Here is a 19934-nt window from a genome sequence, read left to right as displayed (position 1 = left end):
TATCACCGCTTAGTCGAGTTGTTATCTGCTTCGATGAGCGGACAAAATCGAGGTAGAGCTGCTTCGATGCCGACGTGGATAGATGGTGCTCGCGGGTGTGTGATAGACGAGCCGCACGATCAGCGGTCTGAAGAGAGGGTCAGGTGGGAAACGGAAGGGTGAAACGGGCGGGGTGATGGAGACTGAGCAAGTAAGGATGGCGGAGGGAGAGGTGGGGATGGTGGTCAAAGGGAACAGACGATCCAGACTCAAGGGCGGAAGGCCGTGATGGAGGCTTCGGCACAGCTTGGACACAAGAGACACTCGCCCGCAGTGAGAGGTAAGGCGAAGTCGGAGAACGAGGCCAGAGGCTGGCGAGCGCGAAGCTGGCCGATAAAAGCTGACCAGATTATCGGCGCAGCAAGAGAGAAGGCGAGAGCTGTTGACAGGCTGCAGGGAGCAGCTCAATTTGACAGGAGGACCCTCACTCTCTGCGTGCGCCGGTTGAACAAGAGGTCATTTCGATCTTTTGGCCACACAAGCTGACCGAGGAGGTCGGCGGATCTCAGGAGACTCGAACCCAGTCAGGAGGGAGAGGGAGAGGGAGAATGGCGCCACTAGATGCGACGCGAGCCAATACAAATTTACTCAGTCGAATTCAAAGCCGGAGCGACGAGGCAAAGCCGATGGTTCGAAAGAGGCGTCGCCGGCAGAGTCTCCGTGTACGACCCTTGCTTGCCTCCCTACCTCCTGTGCGCTGTGGGAATGCAACGGAGCTTGCAAGTGATGGAAGGGCAACAATACAAGTCGTAGCTCAAACCTTTATCTTCTGGCTATCGTCGCTACGCCCTCCGAAGCTTCCCTCGACAGCCACGTAGCTCAAGGTGTGATCTAAAAGTGGGATGTGATGAAGGTTGCGCCTCGAGATTGGCTCGCAAGTGCAGATCAATCTGCAGCTGTGTCTGTGCCAGGATGCAGGTCAGTTTCCCCAGACCGGCCGCGCGCGCGTTCCTTGTTACGCGACCGTGTTGAACCACAGGCAGAAACGCAGCCGCGGGAAGCCACATGCCTAGCCGCAGGTTCAAATGGATTTTCAAGGCTCGGCTCCCAGCCTGCCTTGCAATCGCCCCTCGATCAATACAAACTCATTTTGTAGATGCGTTTGAACCTGCAGTTCGCTGCGAGATCTCTCAATTTTGGGCTCTGCTCGGCTGCTGTGCCTTCATTCCTTGCGCTCTCGCTTCCTTCCGATGGAAAGGATCTAGTTTGCTTATCGAGATGACTACAAGCCCGATACAAGCGATCAGACCCATCCGACCTTCCGCGCCTACTTCGGTCTTCTCCGACGACGCAGACCCTGAAGTTTCGTGTCCTGGTTGAGATGAACGTCGATCGAACTTTGAGCTCACGTCCCGCCGCATACACAGCATGGAGACGAAGGTCCAAGGGCCTGATGAATCAGTGATGACGGAAAGCGAAAGACTTGTTTGGCAGAGTCGATAGCCGAAGCTGGCAGCCATGATACGAAATGAGCAGAGGCACAGCTCGCGTGCCTGTGTGCGAGGCGATTGTTCTCGGATCAACCTCAGCCGCCGTCACCGCGTGGTCTCAAATCGGAAAAGCCGTGGAGCAGCTGACTCCTGCCAAGACATGTCAATCGTCGGATCTTCCTGTGCTATCAGCTCAAAAATTCTTCTTCCTTACCTCGTCCACCTGTCCTCCCTACCATCACCACCATTCTCGTCTGACCCAGCATCAGCTCAATCACGATGGCCGCCGCTCAAGTCGAGTCTACGCCGCCGGGCTACGCCCACAGTACCACCACCGTCGAGACGGTCCCCTCGTACAACATTGCCAGCAGCACGGCCCCCTTCCCCGCCAACCTGCCCTGCTCGCTGAACGTCAAGAACCTCGACCGCAAGCGCGACCCTATCCTCTTTGTCGACGCCAACGCAGATGACCGAGTCGTTTTCGAGCTTGTGCAGCTCGAGCATTCCCGCGAGTCCACCTTCGACGATTCGCTCTACCAGAACCTCGTCGGCAATGCAGCTGAGATCTTCGCCTCACCCATCAAGGTGGTCGTCTGTGCGGAGCGCTCGACGCCCTTCGCCGTTCGCAAGCACGTCGCATCCTCCACCTACGAGGTGATCGAACTCGAGCAGGACGGAAGCTTTGGCAAATGCACCAAGATCTCCACCAAGGGTCTCTTCAAGAGCAAGTATCATCTCGAGATGCCCCCTGCTTCCACTGGCGAATCCTCATCCTCCTCGGACGAGATCTACATCAAGGGCTCGCTCAAGTCGCTCGACGTCTCGCTCCGCCGCAACTCCTCCGGTGCAAAGTCCACCCTTGTTGAGCTCGTCAAAGGTGTCCATGCGACGCTCGCCCACTTTGATGCCTCCCTCGCCAGCCTCCCCTCCCACCTTTCCGTGCCGTACCTCGTAGCAGCCCTCTTCGCAGCCATCGACACGCACCGCGAGCACTACCTCACCTTCACCACCGACGAAAAGCTCGACGAGCTCCAGGCGAAAGTTCGCCCGTCCACGTGGGACAGCCTCTTCCTCCAAGCCGGCCAGACCAGCAAGAAGCAAAAGGAGTTCTCGCAGCAGCTCGAATCCGAGAGGAGGCGGGACTACAACGAGGCGGTGCACAACAAGAGCGCCTACCCGAACGGCATCATTCCGGCGCAGAGGTCGGCGTCCGCGTCGAGGTCTAGGTCGAGGGCCAGGGCTGGGTCTAGAGACGGCTCTCGTGCGGCGAGTCCCGGTCTGCCGAAGGTGGACGATGAGGTGGAAGCAAAGGACGATGAGGAGAGAGGCCGTCGTTGAACACTCGCTACCAGACTTCGCTGTGGATCGCATGCTGTGATCGTCAAATACCAAGGATATATATGGCCTCCTGTTCTGAGAACACACGCGGGACACTCAGTCCCCTGTGGCCCTTCATTGAGCCTCACTGAAAACCATCAACAGCCTCAATTTGTGCCACGGTGGGCGTGCCGACGTTCTCCAAGCCTTTCCCTGCGGGTTGTCACGCGAAAGCGTGGGGAGATGAGATACAACAGCGTCGTCACATGTCGGTGTCGCTGGAAATGCACCCGTCGGAACCCTTCGAGTGACGGCGTGAGAACAATTGTGCTGGAACGAAAGTTTCACCGAGGGCTAGGTGGGGCTGTTCCCACGGATATCAATGGTCATTGTCGCCGAATGCTCTCAGCATCACGCCCAGCATCGCCCAAATCAGCCCGCCACAATGTTGACGATAAGGCCGACAACAAAACTTCATCTCGTCTCTGCTGCCTTGTGATCTTGGTGCACACCCGCTCGATGCAGCAAGGACGATAAAAGCAGCGCCCGTAACACAGTCCATCAATCCCTTCACCAGCCTCTCCTCGAAAGCGTCAACCATCACCGACCACCATGCAGACCCCGGTCTTTTTCGCCGTTCTCTTCAGCCTCCACACCGTGGTCTCGGGCGCTGCAGTCGCGCCTCAGCCCGACACCATCGCAGTCTGCTGTAAGTTCCCTGCTTTCGCCTCTCACTCCTCCGATCCTGCTCATCACTCACCCCCTCCTTCGTCTTTGCCATCACAGCCCTTCCATCAACCTTCCCACTGGGAGACCTGACCTCACCCGAAAAGGGCATCCACTTCTCCCCCTGCCCGCCTACCTCGCTTCCCACCCAGTTGGCCCTCGTCTCCATTAGCGCGGATAGCCCTCTGAAGCAGCAGCTGTTTGATATCGACGCTAGGACGCTGGACGCCTATTGGCTGGAGCGATACATCAAGCCTCATGTAGGCGAGGGAAGGGTGCGCTGTTGGGATGAGGAGAAGTGTACGACGTTTGGGATGGGACCTGGACTGCAGAAGCCCCCTGGCGGTGAGGAAGAGAAGATCGTGCACGGAAGTGTGAGGTCGAATGAAGGAGGATAGTCCGGGAATCCTGCTTTCTCGATATGCACCTTTTGCCTGGCGACAGCATGCTTCCTGGTAATGCGATCGCTCTCCACCCATGAGTCCTCCCACGCAGGCACGGTCGAGTGCAAAGCAGACTGTCGGTGATAGCCATCTGAGCGCCGGCACGCTCTAAGCAAAGAGACATGCTGCAACCCTCCTCGTGAACCTGGCGTGATGCAGATCGTCCACGAAGTTTTTCTATGTCGTCGAAGCACAGCAGCACAGGGCACATCAATCTTCCACAGCTCGGTCTGCAGCCACTCTCGATCACACAGCTGCACACATCAGTCTCGAGTAAGGACAGAGATGATTCAAGGTATGTGCGGACGAGTTCTAGCGACAAAGAGAGGCATGATTGGGCAGTGGCTCGTGGCTAGGCTATCGTGGGTTTGACGTCTAGTTCTTGGGGAAGCACTTTCGATCGACGTCTTCAGCTCTAGCGCACGTCACATGGGCGTTGCATCTGGTCTTGAGGTTGATGCCATCCTCGAGCGTCTGCACGATCTCACACGAAACATCTGTCAGTCAATCTTGCCCCCTTTATTTATGTGACGCTTGTGCTTACCTCCTGAACGCCGCGAGGGGTCCAATTGACCCTAATCCCGGAGCCCTCGACCCAGAAGGTGTTGGTAAAGACACCGCCGTTGCGACCAAACGGCAGGAGGCGGTGGAAGAAGCCTTTGACGCCTCCCTCGTGGTGACACGTCTTGAGGTAAAGTGCAGGGTCGTAGTGCAGCGAGAGGTAGTTCGAGGTGCTTCGGCAGGATGCAGATCGGATGACGCAGGCGAAGAGCGGTTCGCGAGGAAACGGATAGGCAGGGTGCGAGCGAGAGGTGCCGATGTCCGGCACGAGGTGGCCCGCTGAAACAAAGGAGGTGGAGACGAGGGCCAGAAGGAGCGTGAGGAGAAGAAGAGTAGGTTTGAACATCTTGATGGAATGTCAGAGGTGGATTGGGGGGCGAAAGAGGGTAGAAATGCTGTGGAGAGGAGACGGGGGATGTCGACGAGAGGCGACCGTTTATATGCGTGTGTCGTACCTCTGTGACCTACCCTGACTCGTGCCCTTCGTTGTTGAGACGGCCGTCCGCGCCAGCACAGCGCCTCTGTATCACACCAGCGCGAGTTCTTGCAGCACAACAGCACGGCAGTCGCCATGCCACCTCTGCCATTCATCTCGAGCTACAACCCACCACAATTGCCTGCCCTGCCTCATCAGTCTCTCCGTGTGATGAAGCGTAGGTGGCTTCCGGACGTCGTCTCCGAACGAAGCCCGTCTGCACAGTCGCCATCACACGGCTGGGTGGGTCCTGTTGTCGCCACACCCCTGCGTGGCAACACCTCCCACACCGTCGACCCCCTCTTCATCCGATCATCTCGTCGTTTTATCGCTATGCAGGTCCTCATGTGAGACCCTTAGCCTCATCAACCCACACCATCATCCACAACATGTGTAACACGATCTCTTCATTATGTTTCACTTCAACCAATTCTACATCCCTGGTCTAAGCAAGGTAACCGTTGGCGCGCAACCACTCCTCGACGTCCTTTGCGTCGCGCTCGACCCACCTGGCCTTCGCCCTAACCGCATCCAGCCCTTGGCTGAGGCCCATGCTGAACTTGGCCGTGTCCTTGTCCTTGAAGAAGTTCTCCACGTCCTGGGCGTCCTTCTCACTGCTAAACGCGCTGAACGAGTACTCGATCAAGCGGCTGAGCGAAAAGTTGCCGGCGAAGCGCTTGGAGAGCACGTCCCACCTGGTCTTGGTGGCCTCCCAGATGATCCTCCTGCCCTTGGGGTTGCCGGAGAGAGCGGCGAAGAAGTACATAAAGTCCTGCTCCTTGACCTCGCCGCCGTAGAGGAAGTCGACGGTGCGCTCGAGCAGCTTCTCGTCCGACGCCTCGCCCAGGGCGAGCATCGAGGCGATCTTGTGCGTCGGCGTCTGCGGCTTCCTGTAGATCGCGAGGACGGCTTCGTACTCCTTCTCGCCACCGTACTTGACGGCACGCGTGAAGACGGTGCGCAGCAGATCCGGGTGGATCTGGCTCTCGTCGCCCGTAGCAATGTACGCGTCGAAACGCTTCTTGATCTCGGAGAGCGTCCATTCGTCCTCACCGTTGGCAGCGGCGGCGATGGCGACGGCACGAAGCTGCTTGAGGTCGGGCGAATCGTTGGCGCCGAATTCGAAGCCGAGCTTCTTGGCCGTAGGACCAAAGATGTCGGCACGCAGCTTCTTGATGGCCGTCTGCACCTTGGCGTCCTGCTCCCACCAGGCACTGCTGAGCGTGCCAATGTTGAGCGACGACGCCGAGTTGACCAGGTAGGTGGGGTCGTTTCGCAGCGCCTTGAGCAGCGAGAGACCGCCCGAGGTCTTGCCGTAGCCAGCGGAAGCGAGAGTGAAGGCGTCCGAGACCAAACCGACACGGTCCTCAAGCGAGAAGCCCGAGTTGGTCTTGGCAGCCTCCTCACCGAGCTTGGCGAGACGCTCGGGCGAGTAGGCCACGCGGTAGACACCGATGGTCTCGGCGTTGAGCTTGTAGGTGGTGTCCTTGGCGTTGGCAAGCGGAAGCTTGACCTCACGCTCGCTGTTGAGGAATGCCTCGCGATCGACCGACACCTTGCCGTCGGCACCGACCGTCTTGAGCATGAGAGGCACGTACCAGAGCGTCTCGTCCTCCTGAGGGGTCGGGTCACCCGTCGAGAGGAAACGGTTCTGCTTGATGCGCAGACCGTCCGCCTCCTCGGTGACAGTGAGGACAGGGAAACCCTGCTTCAAGATCCAGTTGGCCATGATGGAAGCAATGTCGCGACCCGACGACTCGCTGATGCCGTTCCAGAGATCCTTGGTGACAGCGTTCGAGTAGAGGTGCTTCTTGAGGTAGATCGACACACCCTTGAGGAACACATCTTCGCCAATCATGTTGGAAAGCATGCGGAGCACACTGGCGCCCTTGGAGTACGAGATGGCGTCGAACACCTGGTTGATGGCGTCCTCGACATTCTCACCCTGCAGAGGCACCTCGATGGGGTGACTGGATCGCTTGCCGTCGAGGTCGAGAGCTCGGTCCAGGTGGACATTGATGAACTCGGAAGCGGACTCCCACTCGGGGAAGCATCGGTCCAGAATAACGACCTCGCCCATAAGCGTGGCGAAAGCCTCGTTGAGCCAGAGGTTGTCCCACCAGTCGAGCGTGGCAATGTTACCGAACCACTGATGAGCGACCTCGTGCGACTGAACACCGGCGGTTCGCTTCTGGCCCTGGAGGCCGGACTTCTCGGGGTCGTAAAGGTAGACCGAGGTACGACCCGTGATCAGACCCCAGTTCTCCATGGCGCCGGCATCGAAATCGGAAGCAACGAGCGTGTCGAGCTTGGGCAAGGGATAGGCAACATCGAAAACGCGCTCGTACTCGGGCAAGACCTTTATTTTGACGTCGAGAGCGTACTGAGCCTGGTGAATGTATTCGGGGGTGGTGTAGACCTTCATGGGAATGACCTTGCCGGTGAGAGGACTGGTGTAGCTGCTCTCGAGGTGAACAAAGGGACCGTTGGCCCATGCCACCAGGTAGGTCGAGACCTTGGGAGTGGTGGCAAATTCGGTGAGCGTCCAGTCGTTGGAAGCGGTGCTGGAGACTTCGGTCTTGCCTTCCGTCTTGCCCTCGGTCTTTCCGGCGCTGAGCGAAGCCTGGTCCAGACCGAGCTCGGAAGCGCGGAGAAGCTTGTCCTGCTCAACCTGCGAGATGTCCTTGGAGCTGACGACGTTCATGTTGGCGAGCGCGGTGGTGTCCTTTCGGTGGATCATTCGGAAGGTGTAGGTGGCTTTGAGGTTGGGCTCGTCCCACGTGGGGATAGCACGTCGAGCAGCAGTAGGCTCGAACTGGGTGAGAGCGTAGTAGCCCTTCTTGCCCTCGTGCTCCCAGGTGGAACGGTAGTAGCCCATCATGCTGCTGTCAATGTCGCTGGCGAAAGCGACGACAAGCTGTGCCTTGGAGCCCTTGGGCAGAGCGTTGGGAAGCTTGGCGGTAGCGCGTTCGTGCTTAGTGTCCACATCAAGGGCGACGATGCTCTTGTTGTCGGTCTTGAGCGCCTGGCTGAGCACGAGCGACTTGCTGAGGTGAAGCTTGGCAGCAGCGTTAAAGACGATCGAGTCCGTGTCCTCGAGAACATCAAGGTCGATGGTAGCAGTTCCCGAGAACTGAAGGGCTTCAAGATCAGACTTGAGGGTGATATCGTAGTGGGTGGGGACCACACTGCGAGGCAGGCGGAACCATTTGGATGCGTCGGAAGCGTCGGTCATGGCGGAAGAGACCGGGGCGAAAGCGGGCTCGGCTAGCGAACAAGTTGCGTGAGTTCGGATGAAGAAAGTTGAGCAAGCTGCTGATTGAAGCGACTGCCAGGTGGTAGATACCGAATGGGTTCGGAAAGGCCAGAGGATCGCAAGGATGGCAGCAAGAAAGCAAGAGACGAGAAGAAGATGAGCTTTTTTGAAGGAGAGCGAAACGGGCGGCGGCGGCGGCATCACACCAAGGCTGAGAAGGAGATGGCGGGTTGGCAAACAAGGTTTGTCGACAACGTCTACCTCATCCAGATGATTTGGGAAAGATGCATACCTTTGTGGGATCGCTCGAGACGAGGGGACGTTGAAGCGCGTTGCTGCTCCTGAGGGAAGAAACGGTGGCGGTCTTGGCGGGAATGGACCGGAGAGCTGGGCGAGTGAAGTGCGAAGCTGGATAGGCTCGGACGGCGGAAAGTGAAAGGAGCGAGGACGGTTTCATCTGTCAACCGTTGATGGTGGGAGGGATGCAGCATACAAAGTCAAAAGCAGCGCAGATCTTCATGTCAGCGGCGGGTCCATCAAGCAAAGCGAGGCTGGAGCAGCCAACTTACGCACACAACCGAAATTAAGCGTTACCAGAAAATCGACGCGATCGCTCGACAAGAAGAAAAGCTGACGAACCGTGCGCGCTCTCCTAGCTTCTTCTGGGATGCAAGACGACGATCAACGACGCTTTCGAAGTGAATGCTTGGCGTGGAAGGCAGAGATGATGATGGCAAGAAGGACAGATGTTCACGAATGCGCAACACTTTTTGACGACGCTGACGACGCTTTTGTCGCTCCGCTTGAGGCTCAGGCTGTGAGGGACAGGCGGAAGACATCCTTCCGGCGGTGGAAGCTGCCCAAACCGGCAAGCTGGCTTGCAAAAAGCTCAGTCAAAAAAGGCGGCAGCAGAAGGCGAAGTTGTTTTGGACCCTCCTCACGCGACTCAGGCAGTTGAGCAGCAAGTGTTGTTCAAAGTCAATTTTTCTTCCTCCGCGGGCAGGCAGACCTTCTTGACCGCCTCGGGGCGAGGTCGCCCGATCCAATCCTCAGCGTGCACCATAGATGCCGTCGAAGCGGTTCCTGCATCTGCGCCTTCGCCGGTCTAACGCTTCGAACGGCAGGATCTGCTCCGCAATGCAAAGCCGCGCTGCCGATCAGGCGTGGCGACCACGAAGAACACAGCGCGAAAGCGACTGTCAGCGGCTATGCAGGCAGACAGCTCGAGATTCAGCTGAATGTCATCTCCGTTCTGGCTGAGGCGGAGACCGCAGCACCCTCACCGTTTCACAGTCCACATTCAGTCTTGGTGATGAGGATAACGAGAGATTGTTCATTGATATGGGGAAGCACGCTAGCACGCCAAAGCACGACATGCTAGTGTGTGAGAACAAAGCGATGCAATTGGATCTTGGAAGAACTGGACCGAGAAAAGAGGAGTTCGATCGGCGCAACGAATGCAACGCCTATATGTGAAATGATCGTGTCGAGTGGTTGAGATGCGCGAGATATCAAGATGCAATGCAGTGAATGAAAAGTGGCAACGGAAGGTCTACGATAGCTCATTGTCCAAAGTAGCCGGGAGGCGGTGCTTGTTGATGGAGGTTGGTTGTGCTGCTGCCAGCCGACATCTCGCCGTGAATGCCCCCGTTACGATGCGCCTTGCGCACTCGCAGCTGACGAGCGGGCCAGCCGGCGTACACGGCGCCTGCTTCGGCAATCTCTCCTGATGCTACAAGCGTGTGCTCGAGCAGCATCGAGCGAGGTTCCATGCTAGCACCTGAAAGCAGTCGACTGCCTGTTCGCATCGCGCATCCGTCCCCAATGCGCAGCTTGTTCAGGCTGAATCGACCTCGCGAGTTGATGTGCGCCACCACCGAGCAGTCGTCAATGCTGACGCGATCGCCCATCGACACGAGCTCCGGCTCGGTCAGCTGCAGCGATGGCTTGCCACCAGCCCAGATGGCGCAATCCTTGCCGATCTTGGCACCCAGCGCTCGCAAGTACCACACTGCAAACGCCGTACCAGAGATGTTGCCGTAGATGTGACCGCCGAATCCGCGTCCGAGGAGCTTTTGCAACGTGAGATGAAGCTGCCAGCGTTGACAGTACGACGACTTGTCCCAGTCGTAGCGGCCTTCGCGACGTCGGCCAATCACGGCCCATTTCGTGGCAATCGTCCAAGCGAAAGCCAGGATGGCCTGGATCGTCAGGATGACGACGAACAGGATGGCAATCACGGCGTAGATCAGGCCGGGCCGGTACCAGTGGTCGTCAAACAGGAAGCCAATCGACGAATACTCGAAGTGCTTTCGTAGCAGGTTGAGCACGAGCACCGTGCCGACAGCAGCGGTCGCCCAGTACGCCGAGGAGAAGATGGTCATGCCCACGTTGATGACCACCAACATGAGGTACGGGAAGACAAAGAAGTTGGCCTGTCGCTTGTAGAAAGCGCGTCCGAAGGGAGTAATGGTCTCTTCGCTGGCGTCGGACGAAAGGCCAGTCTCGCTCTTCTCGGGGACGGCCTTGCCGAAGCTGACGGCTTCTCCGTGCTTTGAACCCATCCACACACTGCCTTCCTCGTAGTGACCGTTTCGTCGGGCCAAGGCACCAGAGCCCATGACACACTGCTTGCCGATGATGGTTCCTGGGAGCAGCACGACTCGATCCGCAATCATGGCACCTCGTCCCACACGAACGCGCGCCCAGCCGATGCTGTCCGAGGTGAACACTTCCGAACGCGAGCCGAACACCACATCGTCACCGATCTCGAGAAGCTCAGGGTCAGGGCAGTAGATGCTCGAGCCTGGCCAGTAGACGCGCTTGCCGACACGTGCGCCCATCGCACGGAAGATGACCGAGGTCATCTCGTAGTGAGTACCCAGAATGGCGAGGGCGCGACGCACTCGCGGCTGCGAGAGCAGCTGCTGGTTCATCCATCGACGGAAGAGCGCGTACTGCGTGGCGTTGCGCATCGAGCCCTCCTTGTTGAGGCCGAGCATGCGTTTGACAAGGATACCGAGGGCCAAGTTGATGAGCGGCGGCATACCATTTCGCACAACTCGAGCGACGTAATGCCAGCCGATCCGACGCGGGTAGGCGAACCAAGCAATGACACCTTTGACACTGTCGTGGTGGTCGAAGGCGAATGGCTGCGAAAGGAGCATGAACAGCGATGCAAACCACGGCACGTAGCAGGCGAAACGAACGAGGAAGATGATGGGCCAGCCGATCAGCACCATCAGCGCCCAGTGGGGCTGAGGAGCATTGTTGCGGTTATAGGCAGCGTAGGCATCCGACGACGGCTCCTCGTGCGAAGAGGACTGGGGACCCCACACCGTACCGTCGGCCAGCCTAGCACCGGGCGAGATCTGGGTAAAGGTGTTGACCACACAGTCGCGACCGACAATGATGGGCTCGAGTCGGAAGTAGCCGTCGCGCTCGACACAGAATCCTCGGACGAGGCACTTGTCGATCCGGGCACCGTCGTGGATGGTGATCAGGTCGTGTTCAGCAATCTTGGCGAACTGGTCGATCTTGACATCCGATCCGATCGACATTCCGAGCAGGCGGTAGTAGGTCTTTTGCAGACCAGGCGTCATGGCGAAAAGACCTTTACCGGCAGTCTTCAGCGACTGGTTGACGATCCACCATCGAAGATGGTAGTTGCACCACATCGGATATTTGCCAGGACGGTACCGGCCAATGACAAGCCACTTGAAGGCGATGGCAGTGATAGGACAGATGATACGACTCGTCAATCGCGCAACGACGATCGAGGCCAGCAGAGCGCCGACACGCTCCCAGAAGATGTCGCGGATGTAGAAGGCAGAGAACGCGAGACCGTGCAAGATGACGGTCCACGTCCAGGCAGCCTTGAAAGGATAGAAGAAGAGGAAGGGAATCGCCTGGATGAAGATGACCCAGGGATGTGTCTGGCTGCGTGGCTTGTAGCCGTGGCTCTGGAAGGCCACATCCTCGTCCTCGTCGTAGCGGTGTGCTGCATAGGATGCTCCGAGGGCGCCCTTGTCGTCGTAGCCATCGTAGAAGTCGTCCTCCTCTTCCTCGATATCGCCTTGCTCATCATCCACAAGGTCGGCGATGCCTGCTATGGTCGAGTTGATGAACAGCGTCGATACTTCGAGCGAGACACCGGTCTCTTTGCGGATGAGGTGGACGAGTCGACCGAGCAAGAGACTGTTACCTCCGAGAAGGAAGAAGTCGGACTCGGCTGTGATGGAGCCAGCCTCGGTGTCGAGCAGACGAGCGATGATGTCACGGACAATCAAGGCGGTTCGAGTCATGCTCGAAGCGTTCTGCCTTCGCACTTCGGCTTCCATGGTATCAAAGTCGATCTGACCGTGGTTCTTGGCCAAGGGTTGTCGGAAGACGTGAAGAGGGTTGGGCACCACGTAGCCGTGGAGCACTTGTGCAAGAGCTCGGTCAATGTCAGCTGCATCGTAGTCAGCGTCCTCCTCGACCTGGATGAAAGCTTCTGGCGAGCCATCGCGGCGCTGACGAACGGCGGCTTCGATGATGCCTGGAATGCGGTAGCAGGCCCTCTCGACGGCTCGTACATCGACGCTGACAAGGTTGCAAGGGATGGGCTCCGAAAGCGGCACCTCTTTGCCTGGTGCTTTGGCTTCAAAGTGACGCTGTAGCGGTGGGACATCGTCCGACAGCGGTCCGATGCCGAGACGGGTGCCGAGCTTGATGCGGAGTGGCTTTCCTGCTTGGTTCTTGGGAACGTCGTCCATGTAAACGGCTGCGAATGGCCATTTGGAAGGATGCAAGTGGGATCGCAGCATGTTGTGGAGTTCGGCAAGACCGACACGGGGTTGGTTGGGAACAGGGACAACGACGACACCGATGGTTTCTTGCAGCACGTTGTGTTCGATCGAGAATGCCAGGCACTGCTTTACGCGATCCGAGCAGGCCTGTGTGATGGCCTCCTCGACCTCGAAGGGGGACACAACTTCACCACCCTTGTTGATGATCTCCTTGGATCGACCCGTGATGTAGAGGTATCCGTCGGCGTCCATGTGGCCCATGTCACCGGAGTCGAACCAGCCTTCGCTCGAGAAGGCCGAGGTATCGAGCGGCTCGAATGGATCTGCTGATACTTCGTAGCCCGAGAAGGTGGGCAGACCTCGCACCGAAACGGCACCGGTCTGGCCCACAGGAAGTTCGCGCTCCTTGTCGAAGGGGTCTCGAATGGAAAGATCGGGACCGCAGGCGACACCAGAACAGCCTGGGCGGTCGAGCTGGTAATTGGTGGGGGGCGAGGCGATGGGCATGCACTCAGTCATTCCGTACGAAGGCAGCACAGCGCAACCGATGAAAGTCTCCTTGAGCTGGATGGCGAGCGAGGGCAAGAGACCACCTGCGGCGTTGGCGATCATCTTGATGTTGGTCTCCCTTGATGCATCGATGCCTTCAGGCTTGGACGCGAGAATGGCGTGGTGCATGGTGGGCGCTGCGTAGTACCAAGTGGCACCGAGCTGCTTTGCGAGGGGCCACCAAGCGTTGGCGTCGAAACCAGCGCACATGATGGCGCTTCCTGCTGAAAAGACGGGCGACCACAGATTTCGAACGATACCACCGACGTGGAAGAGGGGCATCATGTTCATGTTGACGCTCTCTGGGCGCAGATCCCACGAGTAGACGACACAGCATGTACCGATAATGAGATGACGCAGCGAGTAGGGGACGACCTTCTTCTTGCCCGAGGTACCGGAGGTGTGGAGCACGAGACTCTGGTGTTCGAGTCCATGCGGTGCAGAAGGTCGACGGCCAGCAGTAGACGCGATCGTGTTTTCGCCGAGGAGAGCCATATCGAAAAGACCAGCGGGTCCCGAAGAGCGCGGGTCGACAAAGATGATCTCCATGTCGTCTTGATCGCGCAAGGCGTGCAGACCCAAGCGCTCTACCGCGTCTCTGGTGGTGACAACGGCACGGGCCCGCAGACGGACAGCATCGTCGCGCAGCTCGCCGGCGGTACAGCTCGCGTTCACGGGAGCACAGGTGTGATATGCGGCAACGGAGAGAAGCGCCAACGCGTTCTCGGGACCCGTTGGGAGCGCCATCATGACGCGGTCGTTGGGACCCAAGGGTGCGCGGCTGGGAGAGCATGGTAGGATGAAGTTGGTGACGAACGACTTGATGTGGCGGTGCTCTAGTGGTGGACGGGAGAGATCGGGCGACCAGAGGGCAGGATTGGATGTGGAAGGAAGACAGTCGATGAGGGTGGATATTCTGCCATTGTCGGTGACGTGTTCTGCGATGTGATCACCCAGCGATTTGGTCTTGGGCCTGGGTGGGAGGCTATACAAGAAGCCAAGAGGGAAATCTGCACTCATGCTGGGCCAGCCCTAGCTCGAGTGAGCGTGTGATCGGAAAGACAGAGACGTTCGAGGTTAGGCGGGTGCTGACACACTGTTGGCGAGGACGCTCGGTCGACAGGGCCCAAAGAGTTGCGACGATGAGTCGATGGTAGACGGAAACGGCCCGAAGCTGCGGTTTAGATGGCTCAGATGGTCATCCGAGTAATCGGATCGTAATGTCAGCTCCGAAGTGGATTGCGACCGTGAGTGTCGAGGTCGGATCAGCCGACGAGTCAGGTGATGGTGGTGATGGTGAGTCGGTGGAAGCGTGTGAAGCGCGCGTTCCGATGGCGTCTCCGAATCCGAATCGAATAGCAATGCAACTGAGCCAGCAATTGCGGATCGAGACTGTAGCTGTAGACAGTCAGAGTCTATGCTGTACGGAGGATGAAGGATGAGAAGGACCAAGAGGGTCGTGACAATGGGAGCTCGAGAAAGATGAAGGAGCGAGGATGCGCCAACGGAGTGAGTGAGCTTCGGCAGACTGTCGCAGTGTGACTTTCGACGAGGCTTTGCTGGCCGCGCCGCCGAAGTGTGCTGCACAGCAATAAGTCAGCCAAGCCGGGGCTCGGTCGCGTACTGCTGCTTGGCTGCGCTGGACCTCGTAATTTTGCGGTGTGCTGTGCGTGTGTCAAAAATTCCTGAAACTACAATTTTTCTTAAATCTTTTTTGACATTCGCCTTGCCAACGCCGAGCTACTCTGCCGCTGTTGTCCTGAGGGGCGGCATGCTAGCGGCGTTTTGACGGCTGGCTGACTGCCCCTGAAGCATCCATCGCGTTGCACATCTGCGAACAACACACTGCCCAGGTGCTCGGTCCCTGTTTCCCTCAAAATGATCTTCGGCGTGGCTTTTGGCGAGCCAATCTCCCGTTGAGCTGGTCCATTGTTTCGCTCGCCCTTGTGCTTCGTCTCGCACTCAGCGTGATCAAAGCTAGCTGTTGCAATAGAGCAGAGGTGAGCAAACGAGAAGCTGCAAGGTTCACGCATCAAAGCCGCAAAGTGCCGCTGCTGCTTGCTCTATTGTCTGATCAAAGGCGGACAAGAGGATCAAGATGCCGTGCATTCCGGGTGGATCGCAAACTCTCCGACGCGACGTGAGAAAAGGCACGAGCCATTGAAGGGGGTCGGAACGAACTTGAATCGTCCTGAGTGCCCTCGAAGCCTGCTTATGGGCGAGCGCAGTGTTTGCATTTGCCTTTGACGAGGTTCGAGAGCGCATGAGCCAAAGGGATGGACTCGACGTGTCAAAGTCGGTTCGACATCCCCGAGCCGCTGTGCAGCGTGCGTGGGCTGTCGCGCGGTCCCTTTTTTCTCCCTCCCGTCCCGGCATTCCTTTTTGACTGTGGTCAGACGAGTCGGCTACGCCTTAGCAGACACAGCGGAGCCAAATGCTGGCTTTGCATCATCAGGCGCGGTCCGAACGTCAGGGGTAGAGAGAGATCATGGAGCTGGTCCCTACTGTGGTCCCTGGTGGGCATGATTGCCGAGCTTCATCTTGAAGGCAGTAAAGCAGGCAGGCTCCCGTACACTGCACAATGGATCACATGGGGACTGGATCTTCGTGGCGCCTTCCGTCGGACTCTGTGCTGAGATCGCCTTAGAGTACCACGACATTCGCTTCGTTGCGTCAGAGGCAGATGTTGAGCATGTTCAAAGGCTATTGGAGGGCCTGATACACGCACACACGCGACACTGAAGCAAGGCTAGATCGGCTTGAAACCGACTTGTCGCCTGCAAGGACAGAGCGATGAGAGCCCCTCTTGTCGATCGATCACAGTCAACTGCAGTCTGAGAGCGTGTGACAACCAGCGGCTGCTCGTTTCCGTGGGAGGGCTCGACCCACGCGCTTCACCATACGTTAAGCGAGCTAGTAGCGGACATGGCGCCGAACTGGCGACCTGAACGATCCTGCCGACCGGCTTGGTTCAGTCGGTCGCTGCACCACGCCCGCATGTCCGATGTTCGCCGTGAACTGTGTCAGTCACATCCAAAGAGTGACCTGTCGAGAAACGAGGATTAGCCGAAGCGTCTTCTGATTGGCAAGACGGTGCAGCATGGTCTCGGATGCATGGAGCGCGCCGCTCAGGTTGTCTCCGATCGGAAGGCACAAGTTCGCGATCGCGTTCAAGATCACACATGCACAAGTCTAACATACTCCTCCCGAGAATTCGACCTTACTCCCTTCCGCACGATTGCAGTAAGCCTTCTCGCGTGAGATCGGCCGTGTGCGCTGTTCTTCCCGAGAATCAGACAGAGAGAAGTCGGCTTCCTTCTTCAGAGAAACTCACAACTGCTCGCCGCCAAGTCACTCGGCCCAATGCACCGGTCGATTCCCCGCCTTGGCCGGTTCAGCAAGATTCAAGTTGACCGGTGTCGTACAGAGCGTGGGCCATCGCTCCCGGTTCACGAATAGACTTTGAGTCCCACAATGTTGAGCTTGCTGGCTATCCCGTTTGATCGATCTCAGCTCGACACCTATGTTGCTTCGAGGCCATGACACACAAGCAAGAAGCTGAAGCGGAGAGCGATGCTGCCCCAAACAGCAAGTGCGGAGCGCCAAAATGTCAAAGAGCGAAGCTGCTTGTGAAGGCTGGCTGTTGAGACGGACTTGTCGGGTGTGTTCGGTTTGAACAGATGCCGGCTTGCTCGCGTGTGCCTGGCTGGCTGGGGAAAGAGAGGGAGCGATTTTCAGACGCAACTCGCCTCGATCTTTTTGTGGAGACGTGTGACTGTGGGACAGGCAAATCAAATTTGTGCGTCACCGATATGGAAGTTGTCTGGGCCAAATCACTCACTCACACGGCCTTCGCAACCACCGGCCCCAATTGACCGGAGACGGGGCTATTGTTCGCCTCTTTTGAGCTACACGCTTCTTCTTCTTCTTCTCCTCCCTTTCTCATATCTTCCATCCACTCCACACTCGTCCCCATTCGTCCTCCGCATCAACGCAAGCTTTGCACCCTCGCATCGCACTCTCAAGTCAACGTCAAGCTTCGACCCAGGCTCGCCGTTTGCTGCTCTCCGTTTCCAACGATAGCGGCTGCTTTCTCCATATGACACTCATCGGCTTGGGTCGTTTGCAAGCCCGATCGTCCGTCTCACGAATCGCCTCGTCCACTAAACCTCTTGCTCGCACCTTCACCATGACGTCCCGCTACTCCTCCGACTCCACAAAGAGCGGTGGTGTCGGCAATGGGCCCATGTACGAGGGTCAGAGTGCCATGCCTCATCTCCCCGTCCCCGCGCTCGAAGAGACGCTCAAGAAGTACCTCAAGTCGACCCTGCCGCACCAGACCAAGGAATCGCTCGCCAAGACCGAGGCTGCCGTCCAGTCCGCTCTCTCTGGCGAAGACTCCAAGCTCGTCCAGACGCTGCAGCAGCGTCTCGAGGACCGAGCCAACAAGGAAGGCCGCGAGAGCTGGCTGAGCGAGTGGTGGAACGATGCGGCCTACATGGCCTACCGCGATCCCGTGGTGCCCTACGTGAGCTACTTTTACGCTCACAAGGACGACCGCACGCGTCGCACCGGTCCCAAGCGCGCTGCGGGTCTGCTCAAGGCGTTCCTCGCCTTCCGCAAGTTGCTCGAGACCGAGCAGCTGGCACCGGAGAAGGGCAAGGCTGGGCCCCTCTGCATGCGCTCCTACAAGTGGATGTTCAACGCCAACCGCATCCCCGAAAAGCCCTCGGACACGGCGGTCAAGTACGACTGGCAGGCCAACAACCACCTCGTCGTGCTCCGCAACGGTCACTTTTACGAGTTCGACCTCGTCCACAACGGCCAAGAGCTGAGCGAGGCTGAGATCGAGTCACAGCTCCAGGAGATCCTCTCGGACTCTGCTTCGAGCAAGCCCGCCCCGCAACCCATCGGAGCGCTCTCCTCGAACAACCGCGACAAGTGGACCGATTCGCGCAAGGCCCTCGCTTCCCTCCCCGGCAACCAGGAGGCCCTTGAACGCATCGACAGCTCCGTCATCGTCGTCTGCCTCGACGAGACCGCGCCGCACAGCATCGAGTCCACCGCATGGGGTCTCTGGTGCGGTGACGGCAAGAACCGTTTCTACGACAAGCAGCAGATCATCGCCTTCGCCAACGGCAAGTCGGGCTACATGGGCGAGCACTCGATGATGGACGGAACCCCTACGTTGCGTCTCAACGACTTTGCCCTTCAGGCGCTCTCGGCGGGTAAGATCGACCTCGGCAGCTCCAACCGCACCGACCTGCCCGCTCCCAGGCAGATCCAGTTCAAGACGGATGCAACCGTCGAGGGTAAGATCTCGGAGGCCATTTCGGACTTTGACAGCCTGATGGGTCGCCACGATCTCAGCGTGCTCGACTTCCAGGGTTACGGTAAGGGGGCGATCAAGAAGTTCAAGTGCTCTCCGGATGCGTGGGTGCAGATGGTGATCCAGCTGGCGTACTTCCGCATGTTTGGCAAGCCGTGTGCCACCTACGAGTCGGCGCAGACGCGCAAGTTCAAGTGGGGCCGGACCGAGGTTATCCGTTCGTCGAGCGCCGAGTCGAAGGCCTTCTGCGAGGCGATGGACTCGCACTCTGCGTCGGACGCGGAGAGGTACGAGAAGTTCCAAGCAGCTGTCAAGCAGCATTTGACCTACGCCACCGCTGCTGCCGACGGTCGCGGTGTCGACCGTCACCTGTTCGGTCTCAAGAAGCTCCTCAAGGAAGGAGAGAAGGTGCCGGCGATCTACGAGGACCAGGCATTCGCTGCTAGCTCCACGTGGAAGCTTTCCACTTCGCAGATCTCCAGTGAGGTCTTCAGCTGCTGGGGCTTCGGCGAGGTCGTCCCCGAGGGATTCGGTTGCGCGTACGCCATCAAGGAGAACAGCCTCACCTTTACGCTCACTAGTCTCAAGCTGGGAAGCTCCGACCTGCGACACTACATCAACGAGGCCGCGGTCGAGCTGCGCGATCTGCACCTCAGGTTGCAGAACGATGCCCCCAAGGCCAAGGCCTAAGACGGATATATGTACATTCAAACAGCTTGTGTCACTACAATAGACGGTTTCGAGACATCAAAGCCTTGAGAGGAAGAGAGCTGTGCTGTGCCGAGCGTTGTTGGAAAGGTTGTGAACGCTTTTTGTGCACCCCTTTTCAGGCGGCCCTTTTGCTGAAGTGGAGAAGATGCGCCCAAAAATTTGCCGACGCGTTCAGGGTCTAAGCTGAGTTCTTCTTGATGACCATGGTTGACGTCCTCACACGACCCATGTGGCGCTTGCAAGACGTCCAGCCTGCGTCCTCATCGACAACCTGCTGAGCAGCCGTAGTATCGAACGAAGATGCTGCG

The 19934-nt window shown here is 58.2% G+C and overlaps 6 protein-coding genes across 6 annotated transcripts; 3 read left to right on the top strand and 3 right to left on the bottom strand.

Moving 5' to 3' along the window:
- Nucleotides 1-1748: 1748 nt before the first annotated feature.
- Nucleotides 1749-2807, top strand: PSEUBRA_004643 (uncharacterized protein; the record flags this gene model as incomplete). The annotated part of the gene is made up of 1 exon (XM_016438174.1): nucleotides 1749-2807. The coding sequence occupies one exon, from the start codon at nucleotides 1749-1751 to the stop codon at nucleotides 2805-2807; it is 1059 nt and encodes a 352-aa protein (XP_016291710.1).
- Nucleotides 2808-3398: 591 nt separating this feature from the next.
- On the top strand, nucleotides 3399-3910 carry PSEUBRA_004642 (uncharacterized protein; the record flags this gene model as incomplete). Its single annotated transcript, XM_059465346.1, has 2 exons — nucleotides 3399-3495; nucleotides 3573-3910. The coding sequence occupies 2 exons, from the start codon at nucleotides 3399-3401 to the stop codon at nucleotides 3908-3910; spliced, it is 435 nt and encodes a 144-aa protein (XP_059321539.1).
- A 420-nt stretch (nucleotides 3911-4330) lies between these two features.
- Nucleotides 4331-4862, bottom strand: PSEUBRA_004641 (uncharacterized protein; the record flags this gene model as incomplete). Its single annotated transcript, XM_059465345.1, has 2 exons — nucleotides 4331-4429; nucleotides 4500-4862. 2 exons carry the CDS (start codon nucleotides 4860-4862, stop codon nucleotides 4331-4333), a joined length of 462 nt encoding a protein of 153 aa, XP_059321538.1.
- Nucleotides 4863-5436: 574 nt separating this feature from the next.
- PSEUBRA_004640 (Peptidase M1, membrane alanine aminopeptidase, N-terminal) lies at nucleotides 5437-8704 on the bottom strand (the record flags this gene model as incomplete). The annotated part of the gene is made up of 2 exons (XM_016438165.2): nucleotides 5437-8319; nucleotides 8540-8704. 2 exons carry the CDS (start codon nucleotides 8702-8704, stop codon nucleotides 5437-5439), a joined length of 3048 nt encoding a protein of 1015 aa, XP_016291709.2.
- A 1105-nt stretch (nucleotides 8705-9809) lies between these two features.
- PSEUBRA_004639 (Acyl carrier protein-like protein) lies at nucleotides 9810-14606 on the bottom strand (the record flags this gene model as incomplete). The annotated part of the gene is made up of 1 exon (XM_016438156.1): nucleotides 9810-14606. The coding sequence occupies one exon, from the start codon at nucleotides 14604-14606 to the stop codon at nucleotides 9810-9812; it is 4797 nt and encodes a 1598-aa protein (XP_016291708.1).
- A 3169-nt stretch (nucleotides 14607-17775) lies between these two features.
- PSEUBRA_004638 (Acyltransferase ChoActase/COT/CPT) lies at nucleotides 17776-19605 on the top strand (the record flags this gene model as incomplete). The annotated part of the gene is made up of 1 exon (XM_016438188.1): nucleotides 17776-19605. The coding sequence occupies one exon, from the start codon at nucleotides 17776-17778 to the stop codon at nucleotides 19603-19605; it is 1830 nt and encodes a 609-aa protein (XP_016291707.1).
- Nucleotides 19606-19934: the final 329 nt, after the last annotated feature.

The sequence above is a fragment of the Kalmanozyma brasiliensis genome, assembly GCF_000497045.1.
Source record: "Kalmanozyma brasiliensis GHG001 unplaced genomic scaffold PSEUBRA_SCAF3, whole genome shotgun sequence".
Lineage (NCBI taxonomy): Eukaryota > Fungi > Basidiomycota > Ustilaginomycetes > Ustilaginales > Kalmanozyma > Kalmanozyma brasiliensis.
Note: the sequence above shows the minus strand (reverse complement) of the source record. Positions and strands in the feature narration are given on the sequence as shown.